Source organism: Tenrec ecaudatus, chromosome 1 (assembly GCF_050624435.1).
Source record: "Tenrec ecaudatus isolate mTenEca1 chromosome 1, mTenEca1.hap1, whole genome shotgun sequence".
Lineage (NCBI taxonomy): Eukaryota > Metazoa > Chordata > Mammalia > Afrosoricida > Tenrecidae > Tenrec > Tenrec ecaudatus.
The window spans coordinates 2,583,690-2,597,259 of NC_134530.1; the positions used below are offsets into that span (position 1 = coordinate 2,583,690).

The 13,570-nt window shown below is 53.6% G+C and overlaps 1 protein-coding gene across 3 annotated transcripts in view; it reads left to right on the plus strand.

Annotated features, from left to right (window-relative positions):
- DOT1L (DOT1 like histone lysine methyltransferase) overlaps positions 1-13,570 on the plus strand; it is a 46,669-nt gene that overhangs the window by 8,029 nt on the left and 25,070 nt on the right. For all 3 annotated transcript variants that reach the window (XM_075544719.1, XM_075544711.1, XM_075544715.1), the window contains exons 2-3: positions 9,133-9,176; positions 13,041-13,115. In XM_075544719.1, the coding sequence (XP_075400834.1) occupies positions 9,133-9,176; positions 13,041-13,115 (119 nt within the window). The remainder of the gene's footprint in view (positions 1-9,132; positions 9,177-13,040; positions 13,116-13,570) is intronic.

Below are 13,570 nucleotides of genomic sequence, written 5' to 3' on the forward strand. Positions count from 1 at the left end.
GGGGTGAGCATCCTGCCCTGATCTACCCCCACCCGGCCACACTGCCCCCAGCACATGCATGGCTGGAGTCTTCTTACCATGATCTCTGCGCCCAGGTGCTTGGGACTCAGCCTGTGCTGGAGAGGGATGGATGGTCCATCTCCATCCATCTGCTCAGCTTTCTTTGTCAATCTGCCAGGCCCCTGGCGCAGTCTGGCTTCAGCCTGTCCTGTGGAGTCAGAGGACAGTGTCACAGCCCCTCTGCGCTGGCCCTGCTCTGATTGGAGGAAGCCACCAACTCTGGTTCAGCCTGGCTGTGACCTGGCTGTATGGGCTTAGGGACCCTGTTTTAGCTCAAGGGGGAGAGTTAGGTGCCCATCTGATGGAGCAGGAAAGCCCAAAGAATTGAGGGAAGGTCATGTTTATATTTTCAAACTAATGCTTTCTCGTGTTTCCCATGACAAACGCCTGCAGGTCCCCCAGAGTCCCTGTGTGTCATGGTCACAGGGATTCCCGCTCTGAGTCTAGTCTTCCTGCCCATCTCCTCAGGGCCTGCCTGGGTCTCATGTGGGTATTTCTGAGATCAGTCGCTGATCTGAAAGGTGTCCCCAGGGTTGGTTTGGGTTCACACTTTAGAGGTCTTACCAGGAGTCTTAGGAAGGCCCTCCGGGGTCACCTCCTCCAAGAAGTCTGGACTTTTGAAGAGCATCCACAGTTTTCCCTGAGGGACCTCAAGTGTAGCCTTGGGACTGGGCTGCTGGGCCTCACCTTCAGGGGCTGGGCTGTGGGAGGTCCATGCCTGGGGCGGCTCATTGGGGGGCTGGGGGACAGCCAGGGACTGCTTGGAGCTGTGGCTTGATGCTCTATCACTTTTCTGGTGTTGGTCCAAGAAGGTGAATGGTGGGGAGCCCCAGGGTGTGACTGACTCAGCGCTCCTGTGTCCCTCTGTCCGTCCCACCCATCATCTAGAGAGCAGCATCTGCCGCTTTCTGCCCTAGCAGTGTGACCTTGCTCTGAGGATGGGGCTGAGTTTAGCCTTCATGGTTCTTACCCTGCTTGCTTTTCCTGTCCCTGTGAGCGCCCATCTTATGGGGTTCCGGGGTCCTGGAGGCCACGTGAAGACACCCTCTTGGTGGGGACACAGGGTGCCTGAAGGCCCATTGACCTGGGCACAGGCAGAGGGAGGAGGGCACTGGGGCTGGTCCAACAGTGGGCTTCAGGGGGTTCTGTCAAGCTCTGCCTGATGCAGTGGCTCATGCAGAGGGTCCATTTCTCGAGTGGTGAGCTGAGGTGGCATGGGGTCACCTGCGGGGCTGCTGGCCACCTGCGTGTCTCCCATTCCCTTTGGTCAGGAAAGGCTTGTGGAGAGAGCTGTTCCTTGTAGTCTGTGTGCTCGTTTGTTTCCTTATGTCAGCAAGCAGGGTGTGATTTTATTGAGGCCCAGGGGCGCAGTGGGCTGCTGTGAGCTAAGCTGTGAACCAGAAGGTCAGCAGTTTGAACCCTGCAGCTGCTGTGCGGGAGAAAGACGATGCTGTCCCTCCCAGGAAGATGATGGCCTAGGGAACCCTTTGTGCATTTTGCTCGCGCTCTGGGGGTCAGGTTTGGGAACAAGGGCTCTCAGGGACTCAGCTGCCAGCTGAAAGGTCAGTGGTTCAAACCCCAGCTGCTCTGCAGGAGGAAGCAGGTAGTCTGCTCGCGTGAAGGTTTGCAGCCGGGAAATGCCGTGGGGACAGGTCTGCTCCAGCCTCTCTCCTCTGCTGTGAGTCAGGCACTCGGTGGTCAAGGCGTGACTCGAGGACGTGTCCCACTGCCGCGGTTGTTTGTTGCTCAGAGTGATTGCTCCAGGATTAGCTCTTGGGGACACCCCAGCTGGCCTGCCTGCAGCCCTGTGGGGCATGTCTTTGCCTTCTAGTACCCCAAGAGCCTCCGGGCTCACCCAGTCAAGGGGCCTGCTCCTGGGCTCCGGTTACCTTGAGCAGCGGTGAGCACAGAAACTGGTTTGCAGCCCTCAACTCCCTCTTCTTGTTGCCCAGTCATGGCTGTCCTCTCTGCCTGACCCAACTCTGGCCTTCCCAAATGTGTGCCTGCCTATCTCACAAAGGCCTTTGGGGCAATTAGAAGGGCCTGGGCCCTCCTTCCCTGTGGGCTCCTCCTGCTTGCTACCTAAACCCAGCAGGTGGGACGGGAGCCATTGTAAACAGCACCTGTTGACTAGCCATTGCTTCCAAAGCCAGGAGGCAGTTGGGCCATTTGACCCACAAGGAGTTGGAGGCAGCTCAGAAGGGCCCTTCTGAAGATCCTCGCCCTGTTCTCAGACGCCGGAAGACCTGTGCCTCTCGGGTGGACCACCAGTGGACAGGTCCCATAGAGTTACTCGTTATTACGTAGTATGAGGGGGTCGTGGGCAGTTCTTGCTGTGTAATGGAACACCCCAGGCTGTGCAGCTTACCACAGCACCCACGGGTCATCTCAGTCCTACAGTCAACCAGTCAGCCCAACCGGGAAAGACTGGTTCCAGCTCACTCACGGGGCTGGATCCAGTTTCTTTCTCACAGCTGTTGACTCCTCTCTGCATTGCCAAGTGCCGCCCCACCCCCTGCCCGCTACTCGTGGGGCCCAGCAGATGGAGAGTGGTTGTCTGGAGGTACAGCATGCTCTGTGAGGTCCCCTCACCTGCTCTGTGCTCTCTTGGTTAGAAGTGAGTCATGGGTCTCTCCTCTGCATATCGTGCATATCAAAGGTTGTTCATAAGCTTCCTCCAATCCTGATGCTCTCTCTGCATTCTCCATATAGCCCAGTCTCTCTGATGATGCATAAGAATGGTGAATGGTCCCCACTCATAGCTGCAGTGCAAAGCAGAACCAAACACTGCCTGGTCCCGCGCCATCGCACAGTTGTTCTTACGCCGAGCCCATTGTTGCAGCCACTGTGTCAGTTCATATCGTTAAGGGCCTTCCTCTCTTTGCTGCCCCTCCACTTACCAGTCGTGAGGTCTTTCTCCGGAGACTGGTCTCCTGACAGCATGTCCATGAGATGAAGTCTTGCCGTCTGTCACTCTTAGGAGCATTCTGACTGTACTTCTTCCAAGACAGACAAATGAGTCTGTCTTGGAATAAGAATGGTGAGAGGATACAATCCTGATGCACACCTTTCCTGATTTTAAACCATGTAGTATTCCTGCACAACGGCCTCTCGATCCATGTACAGCTTCCCCATAAGCACGATGAAGTGTTCTGGAATTCCCATTCTTCTCAAGGTTATCCATAGTCTGTTATGATTCACAGAGTCAAATGTCTAAGCATAATCAAAAAACACAAGTTAACACCTTTTTGGAATTCTCTGCTTTCAGCCCACATCTGTCTGACATCAGCAGTGATTTCCCTTGTTCCACATCCTCTTGTGAATCTGGCCTGATCCTCTAGCAGCTCCCTGTAAATCTACTGCTGCAGCCATTGTTGGATGACCTTACGCAGAGTTTTACTTGGAGTTGCTATCAATAATATTCTCTATTTTTAATTATATAATTTGAGCATTCTGTTGGGTCACCTTTCTTTGGAATGGGTACAAATATGGATCTCTTCCAGTCAGTTGACCAGCTAGCTGTCTTCCAAATTTCCTGACACAGAGAAGTGTGTGCTTCCAGCCCTTCATCTACTTGTTGACACATTTCCGTTATTCCATCCATTTCCGGAGCCTTGTTTTTGGCTATGTGCTGGGCTGTGGTCAGGAAGGTCCACAGTTCAAAACCACTAGCTGCATCGAGGGCAAAAGATGGGATTTCCCCCCCTGCGGCAGTTCTGCCTGTGCTATCGAGGTGGGCACTTGTACCCTGTCCAGTAGGGTCGCTATGAGTCGACATTGACTCGATGGCCGCAACTTTGGTTTGGTTTTGGCTAATACTTTCGGTGCAGCTTGGACTTCTTTCAGTACCACTAGTTCTTCCTATGCTGCCTCTTGCAATGGTGGAGTGTCAACTAGTTCTTTTTGGTACGGTGACTCTTATGTTCTTCCATCTTCTTTTTGATGCTTCCTGCATCTCTTTTGCCCAGAGAATCTTTCAGTGTTGCACTCAGGCTCGGAATTGTGGAAGCCCTTCCAGTTTAAGATTTGCCGCGTGTGTTCTTCCTTTTTGGTGTTCTAACTCTAGGTGTTGGCACACTTTATTATTGTAATGTCTTGTTTTGCCTTTTGAAGCTGCCCTTTGACATTTTTGTCATCTCTGACTTCATCACGTCTGGCATTTTCCTTAGCTGCTGTCAGATTGAGAGCAAGTGTCATGGTCTCTTCTGACATACACTTGGATCTTCTCGTTCTTTTCCCGGGCCCTTTGCTTTCTTTCTTTCTTTTTTCAATTTAATTTTTTTTTTACTATGTGTCTTGAAAGCTCCCTTTTGTGAACATCATTTGGAACATTGTTTCTTTTTAGTTTTTTATTAGGGACTCATACAACTCTTATCACAATCCATACATACGTCAATTGTATAAAACACATCTGTACATTCTTTGCTCTCATCATTTTCAAAGCATTTGCTCTCCACCCAAGCCCCCTGCATCAAGCCCTTTGCTTTGTTTATGAATGAAGACGTGAATGGTCTTGATGTCCTCCCACACTCACCGGGTCTTGTCATTAGTGCTTCCTGTGGCGCACCTGCTCTTGAGAGGTTCTCGAAATTCAGGTGGAATAAATTCAAGGTTAGGTTTTGGCTCTCGTGGGCTTGTTTTAATTTTCTTCAACTTCAACCTTAACTTATATATGAGCAATGCATGGACTGGACTGCTCCTCAGTCAGCCCCTAGCCTGATTTTAGCTGCTGACATTGAACTTCTCTATAGTCTCTTCCCAGAGAGGTCATCAGTTTGGTTTCTGTGTATTCCGTCTGGAGAAGTCCACGTGTGTGGTGTTGAAAACAGTCACTTGCTGGGCAGGAGTCAGTGGTCTTGCAGGTTTGTACTCTGTGATCTCCAGCTTTGTTTCCATCACCAAGACCATATTTTCAAACTACTTTCCTTACTTTTTGTTTCCAACTTTTGCATTCCAGTCACCAACAATTCATTTTCAGTGCAACTTGATTGCAGGCTTGGTCAATTTCAGATGGAAGTAAGTAGTAGAATTCCTTAATTTCTTCATCATTAGCTTGGTGCATACATTTTGTTTTTATTTTTTGGGTGCATACATTTTAATAAGAGTTGTATTGATTGGATATCCCTGTAGGCGGATAGATATAATCCCATTAAAGATAAAATGTACTTCAAGATAGATCTTGAAATGTCCTTTTTGACAGTGAATGCAAAGCCATTCCTCCTGATGGCGTCATTTCCAGCATAGTCGACCATATGATTTTCTGATTCAGAAGGTCAACGCTAGTTCATTTCATCTCGCTGATGGCTAGGATGTTTTTTTACATAACTTTGTTGAGATATATCAATATTGTATTGTATTCACATATCATATACTTTCATAGTTTGATCATATTAAGAAGCATTGTGTAGTCATCACTACAATCACTTTTGGAACATTTTCTTCCTTGTATTTATTAGCTCTCCATCTCCCTTCACCCTCCCCTCCGTATCCCTAATAAGCCATTCATCAGTTACCTCTAAAGATTTACCCTTCCTGGATTTCATATGCTGGAAAACATTACACACACCCCCCCCAAGAAAAGACCAACAACAATATCAAAATAAACCAGAGGGGAAAAAACCTCAATTGAGGGGGTAAAAAAGCAGGAAATATTAAAAACTCGAACAAATTTTAATGGATCATAAGGGCCTCCGGCTGTATGATAGTTTCCTACATCCCGCACAATCAGCACCAGGGGGGATTCACCAGAGGTGTAATCCATGTAGGAACCCTGCAGAGGGATTTTGGGGTCCCACTGTCATCCATCCATAGTCTTCTGCAAACTGGTTGTTGATAATTTAAGGCCTCATGCCATTCTAGCATTTTTTTGTGTAGTGTTTATCATCGGACACCAACCTGTGCATGCCATCTCACTTTTGACGACTGCCCGTTTCCCCAGGTCTGCTTATTAATGGACGTTTGAAGCCGCTGTTACTCAGTTCCAGTTGTGCTCCATCAGCACACGAAGCTCCCGAAGGCTTTATTCCCACAGGCCTGACTCCATTTACCTTGTGATGGTCGGCTCTCCTTTGAGGAGGCAGCTAGCTCTTCCCGAGTTTCAAGTGCTTTCTGACCTGAGGGGCCCAACCTCCCGGCACCATCTCTGACAGTGTCCTGCTTCCATTTATTAGGCCTTCAGTAGCTGGCAGTGTTTTGGTGGTGTGCATAAGGTTTTCCATGGCTACTTCGTCCAAAGTGGACAGCTGATTCCTTCTTTGTAGTCTGAAACCTGCTGACGGTGTGGTCCTGCTAGCCTCGCAGTAACATGCACGCCACACAGAATGCTCTGCTGGCAGACAAGTGGTGTTGAGCACATGCTGTTGCTGCCGGGTGCCTTCAAGTGGTCTCTGACCGCCAGCCACCCTGTGCCCAACAGAAGGAAACCCCGTGGTCCCGGTGCTGAGCCCCTGCTGCTGCTACAGGATCAATCCAGTCTCCAAGAGAGCACACCGCTTTCTCTTCTCGTGCGACGGGCTGTTGAGTTTCAGCTGCTCACCTGAGTTAGCAGCAGCCCAGCACGGGGAGCCCACTAGCCCACCAGGCTTTCTTAGAATTCCCATATGACCCAGGCTTCCCTCCTTGACAGACGAATCCTCCAAAGAACTGAAAGCACGGACACAGCCACAGGTGTCCACAGTCCTGTGATCCCCATGTGGCTGGTCCCCAGTGGCTCCGCAGCCCGGAGAACGAAGCCCTGTTCATGCAAAGGCTAGACAAGCTGTGCTCAGTGAGAGAAGCCAGAGGCAGGCGGTCCTGTTGGGGACAGTGGATGGGCAGGCAGCGCATGGGCTGGGAGGACTGGCAGCTGGTGCTCCATGGCCAGTGGAGGGGAGGTTCTGTCCAGGTGATGGCTTTGTTGTGGGGACCAGATGTACGACATGACATGACAATGGGCTGCACACTTGAGAGTGGCACTTTTGTGTGGTGCATGTTGTTAGCACCCTCATAGAGAAAGGGAGGTTGGGCAGGAGGATGTGTGCCCATGCCCGAGTCTGTCTAGGGCGCTCGTCTCCTCTCCCCCAGCCCTGGTGGTATCTGATCTCCCTCTGTGTCTGTGTGGTTCTGGACATGGAGCCCCGCTGGCTGTGCCTGAGTGCCGCCAGTCTTGCTGCGGCCCCATGTGTGTCCCAAGGGGGGTGGGGAGCGGCACGCAGCCTCTTCATTTCATGGTTGTTCTTGGTGCCCATGCGGCCTGAGCTCTTCCTCGGAGCCCCGGGGGCTTGGTGGTTGGTTACCTGTTGGGCTGCTCTCCACCAGGATGGCCGTTGGGAACCAGCAGCGGCTCCTCAGGAGAAAGACGGAAAGAGCAAGGCCCTCTGCTCCCAGAAAGAGCCACAGGCTCAGACAGCCACAGGGGCATTTCTCCTCTGAGCGCCTGCCCTGGAGCTGTGACTGGTGGCAGCTCCTTTGGTGTTTGCCATGAGCTGTGATGTGGTCATGTGGCCATGTTGCCAAGCCCATGCTGGCCGGGTCCAGGAGTCTTCACTTTCCCTGAGGTCCCAGTTGGTGCTGACACAGCTAGTCCTTTGGCATCCCCTGAGTTATGGGGGCAGCTTCGTGTCCCTGCTGTGTGCTCAGCTGGGGGATAGGAACAAGAATGGAAGGGATTTGAGCCCCGACCCTCACCAAAAGGCCTGGCAATCGGCCGCTGTTGGAGGACTGGGGCCAGGGAAACCCGTGGAGCTGCTCTGCGGCCCAGCACACGGGGCACCAGAGTCACAGCCATAGCGGTGACACTGAGAATAGGGCCAGAAGGCCACCAGCTGTCTGATTCCATCAGTGGGGTAGCAAACTTAGGGAGACAAAAAGTGGTCCTGAGCTGCTGACTACAAAGCCAATGGTGCTGAGGGAGAAAGGCGAGGCCGCACTCTGAAACTTGTCTGCTCCGTAGTGTAGGGTCTCGTGAGCCCGAGCCCACAGGGTGGCAGTGGTTTGGTTTTGTTTCCTGTGTCTGAGGATCCCTGGTGGCTTCATGCTTAACAGCTTGACTGCTAACTGCAAGACTGGAGGTTTGACCCCACCATGCCCCTCCAGGGAGGAAGACGAGGCTGCCTGCTCCTGTAAAGGCTGGCAGCCCACGAGAAACCTTCAGGAGCCCTTGACTGCCCTGAAGGTCACTAGGAGTCAAGTGTATGCCCTTCCCATTGTGTCCTATCCAGGAGTCCTAGTGGCCTAGTGTGACTAAAACCTGTCCCTTCAACCCACCCACCGTGTGGGTGGGGAGACCTGGCCATCTGCTTCCTCTCACTGCCATCAAGTACTCTGTTCTGATGCACAGCCACCTTGTAAGACAGAGTGGGGTGTGTGTGTGTGGTGGTGGGGTGGCAGGGAGTTCGAACCATGCCCTTTGGCAGCCTACACTGAACTCCCCCATGTCACCAAGGGCACAGCCAGAGAAACCCCAGGAGGCAGTTCTGCTGTCACCCGGGGTTGCTGGGAATTAAAATCGATACCACGTCCCCAGTGACCACAGCAGAGCGGCTATATTTGAGTCAGGCCCAGCCTTAGCAGCAGTACTGTCAGGGGTGCAGGGGACTAGCTGTTGCTGCGCTCCTGTTTCCCCGCACCCTTACACTTACACACACACACACACACACACACGGACAGGATCTGTGGCAGGGGAGCAGGTGAGGGAGTCACTGAGCAGCCCCATGGCATGGGCTGAGCCACCATGCATGCTGTAACCTGACTTACACCGAGACCCCCAGGTGGACCTAGAGCAGTCCTCACAGCCCCCTCTTGCAGGAAGAGGCTGCAGGAGACCCTGATGGGAGAGGAAAAGGAGGGGTGGCCAGGTGATCCTGGGCAGGCGTCCTCCCCAGCCTGCTGGAGCTCCCCAGCCTGCTGGAGCTCCTGAGCCGGGGCAACAGCTGCAGTGGGTCCTGGCAGCCCCTTCCTTGGAGGTGGGCTGGGAAGCTACAAGCTGGACAGACGGATGGCATTAGACTTGAGGGGGCACCTCTGGCTGATGACACATGCTCTGGAAGGGAGCCCGCAGCGATGGCTCTGAGACCGTTTCCGTTTGTTTTTCAGGACAAACACCATGATGCTGCTCATGAAATCATCGAGACCATCCGGTGAGTCACCTTCCAGGGTCCAGGAGGCCGTGACCCAGAGTCCCCTAAACCCTGGTCCTCCTGACGCCAGCCCTGCACTCATGGCAAGAGTGCAGGGCCATGGTGGTGGGGGTTCTCTGAGAGAATTTCAGAAGCCCTGGGGGCAACAATGCAGGTGCTTGGCCACTAACCAAAAGGTGCCTTGGAAAGAAAGGCCCGGCAAACTGTTTTTGAAAGGTTGCAGCCATTGACAATCATCTGGATGAAATGGGGTTGTGGGGAGAAGAGGGTTCCCCCACAAATCATCACAGGTCTGGTAGGCACAATTGTACAGCGATAGTAAGTAAAGATTATAGTAAAGTCATAGAATAGAGAGCATGAGAGGTAGAGAGTCAGACACATTTCATGGTAGCATGCTCACCTCCTGTATGGCCATGATCTACCAGCCTGGTCCACGCATAGTGTGGGCCAAGGGGAGGTGGGGTGGAGAACCGGCAGGAGGCTCAAGGACCAGGCAGGAGGTTGGAGAGCCGGGCGGCCCGAGGCTGGAGCCCCAGGCACAAGCCCCCTTACTGCTCACCAAGGATTCTATCTCCTTCTGGGGCCGTGACTACAGGTCACCCCACGCCAGAGGAAGGGGCAGTACATTAGGCAGCCACAGCATAGGAAGGGGATGTGTGATAGGCATGAGCGTGACAGGAAGGGGATGAGCTAGGGGCGTGCCCATAGGAATGGGAGGGACTAGAGGTATACCTGTGACAAGATGGGCGGACCCTAGATTCATGATGACAGCCTTGGTCACCCTTGAGTGGGCGTGACCTCCCTGGCCTCTCCTTCAGTGAAACAATTTAGTACTATCCTTATCAGAAGGGAGTGGGCCCTACTTATTGTGGGATAAACTGGTGTCTGCTTGCTCTCCATGGCTGATAACCCTTAGGGAGAATAACCCTGACCTCCTTCTGATGACCTCCACATGCATAGTATTGGCAATCAGCTCAGTTTGGCATATGTTTGGGGGAGACAGCTTGGGAGAAATCCCTCTGTTTCCCACAGTGGGGCCACTTTCGTTTTTTTAAGTCTGTGCTGTGCATTTGCTGGCTTCCCCAACCCCTGGGGCCAGGGTAATTGTATAGCCCTGCTCCCCACTCTCCTTGCCAGCCTTTCAGGATTCCTGCCCCTCTTGGAGTAGAGAAGGACTGGGGGTCAGGGGCCATGTTTGATAGCAGCTTACCTCTGAGCCCCCAGCCTCGTACACTGGGGTCTGGGTGCCCTGTGCTTTGGGTGGTCAGAAGCCTTGCTCTGCTTCAGTGTCCAAGGCCCTGAAGCTCCTTCGAGTCCTGACATGCGAGTCCTGACATGCGGGTGTGACGGAGGACAGGGTGGGCCAGCAGCCACAGCGCCTGCATAAGCCCCGCTTGTGTCCCCTTGGACCCGCTGCCCTGAGCCTGTTTTTGTGGAATCATTTGTGTGTGCTGCTCAAGGGCCCTGGTGTGAGCTGGGTGTTGAGCTTTTGGGAAGGGTGCCCTGATCGCACAGTGGTTACGTGTTGGACTGCTAACTCTAAGGTCAGTAGTTCAAAACCACCAGCTGCTCCTCAGGAGAAAGACAGGGCTTTCTACTCCTGTAGAGTGACAGTCTCAGAAAGCTGGGGGGTCTGGGGGAGCTGTTCTATCCTGCCCTGAGTCACTGTGAGTCAGCCTCTATGGAGATTGGTCCTGTGGTTTTGATGTGGTGTAATCCCCAGCCAGGCAGCTGGAAGGATGGTGTCCGGAACATGGTGTGGCTCGAGTGCAGAGGGCAAACACGCTGCTGCTATATGGAGTAGTGGTCAGCTCACAGTGGGGTCCCAGGAGGCCAGCACTCCCAGAAGCTCTCAGACGTGGCTGGGCTGGCCAGCAGGAAATGTGGAGGGCCTGGGGACAGGTGTGCTTCCTCTGTCATCTTGGTCTCAGCCTTCTGGCTCTGAGGAGACATTGGAGAGCCCTGGTGTGTTGTGCGGGCCTCCCCCTGCAGGGGGCCAGGCTTAGGGTCTGCTCTGACTTGCTGGCCAGTGGGGCTGCCCCTCCTTGGGGAGGAGCTCGAGCAGGAAGCCACTAACCAGTGACTGTCCTTTTGCTTTCTCCACACACGTTAGAGCAAAGCTGCGTCTCTGGGTGTCCGGTGACTATGGCCTTCAGAAGCAGAGGCCAGGCCTTTTTTCTGAGGCATCTCGGCATCCCCGAACCCCTAAATTCAGGAGCAGTCACGCACACACACGCTCACAGATACACACGCTGGAGCTCGAGCCGGAGCTGCACATTGTTGCCTTGGCTCCAGCTGGTGGTAGCCCCGGGGATGACTGAGAAGCTTCCTGGCCTGCATCTTCATGGGCCACACACCACCTTCTTGTGGAGCCTCTGAGTGGGTTTGAACTGCCAACCTTTTGGGTGGTTGGTGGCTGAGGGCATAACCACTGCCCCACAAGACCCTTAGTTGTACCGGGCAGGACCTCCAGTAGCAGGCTGGTTACTTTTTGGTGTCAGAGTAATGCTGGTCACGTGAACCCAGAGAGTGGTTTTGTGGGGTCCAAGGTTCTGACGGGTCAGGCAGAATACATCAGTGAAGCTGTCGGGGGCTGCGTCTTCTTGTTGTCACGTCTTTGACTAGCACTTCATCAGGTAGCACCTTTCAGGTGTTCTCTTGCTTTGTGTCTGTCTAGGCCTTTGTTAATTTCACCTCCTCAGTTCTCACAGGTACTCCTCCCCTCCCCTCCCCTCCTCCTTTGGGCTTGGAGCCTAGAGTCAAGTCACGGTTGCCCATTGAGATTGGTTGACTTACGAGGCGGCTTCAAGAAGTTTGTGGAAAATAGAGTTAAAAGATAACAGAATTCTTCCAAGAGCTTTCTGAAGGCCCCTTAGAGTTCTTTCGTGTGTGTGTGTGTGTGTGTGTGTGTGTGTATAAGAAACCCAGCTATTTGTGACTAATTCCTCGCAGTCCTCCCTTTAATGTCTGCTTGGTAGACGTGTCTTAAGCGCTGTCCTTGCTGGTGCCCACATGCAGCTCCCAGGGCTGGAGCTGCAGCACGCGTGTATGGCACACAGCTCCTGCACGGCGCCCACAGCGCTGTCACACTTGAGGTGACTCGGGAGCACTTTCTCTGTGGTCTGGAGCCCAGGTGCACAGTGCTTAGGCCACAAGAGAGGCCTGATGGCCCCTTTCCTGTGAAGGCTGCCCAGGCGTGTGGGCTGGGGAGAGATTGGTCAGAATGAGACTTCAGGGGGATGACCCCCCCAGCCCCCCAACACTATGATCCTAAGCTACCCTTCATGTCTTCAGCTAAACTCACCCCTTGCAGTGTTCACTTAAGGGCATGTGGTGGGGTGGGGACACAGGGAGAAAGTGGGGCGAGCAGCAGTCCATTGAGGGGGTGGCGAGGCATGAGGGAAACACACGTAGCAACGGATCTGTTCAGTCATCCGTCATCTAAACCACAGTAGAAAAGTTAGGAATGAAAAAAAATTTTTTTAAAGAAAAGTTAGGAATGAGGAATGGTGCCCATTGTTAGCAAGTTAGTGTCCAACCACAGCAGGGGGGGGCAGAGTGGAGTGGTTGCAGGGGCCGCGATTTCCCCACAGCAGCAGGGAGTTCAGTGAGGTGTTAAAGCTGGTTGCTGCTTGCAGTGGGTATTGAGTTGATTCTAACTCTCAGTGCCCCAAGCAACCAAGCAGAACTGCCCCCAGGGTTTCCTGGTGATTCCTTCAACCATCGAGGGGCCGGGGCCAAGTGCTCCCTTGAAGCCAACAGCCTGGCAGCTTCCTGGGAAAATCCGCTGTGCTCGCTTAGGCAGCAGCAACCAAGGGCGCTTAAGAACGTGGGAAGAACTGAAGGCCTCTGCTCTCCCCCCAGATGGGTCTGTGAAGAAATCCCAGACCTCAAGCTGGCCATGGAAAACTATGTGCTCATAGACTATGACACCAAAAGGTGAGTGGACTCCTGCTGGCCAGGGTGGCTGGGCGCCTGAGCCAGGCGTTCTTGGACAATTCTTTCGGGGAAGCTATTTTGGTGGGAGTGTTTCTCAAACATTGGCCTCCGCATCAGTGGCAGACGGAATTGGAGACACTTGGGCCGGCGCGTGGGAAACCGCCTCGCACACTCCTCGCAGGCGCCGCTGCTGCCAGCAGTCTCCTGGCCTTGGTTGCCCGTGGCCCCTTGGCTGAATGAGTGTGGTTCGGTGCTGGCTTAGGCTGGGCCTCTTGCTGCTTCCAGCCCCTTGACCCTAGCCAGCAGTTTCCTGGAGTCTTGGAAGGCAGGGGAAGGCGAGGCCGCTTCTGGAATGCAGGCCTGGAATGTCTGGTTCTCTTTGCAAGAGGAGGAAGCCTTGGGCGGCTGGTGGGGGGGGGGGCACAGCTGGCCACCCGGGAGCTGGTGCTGCTTGG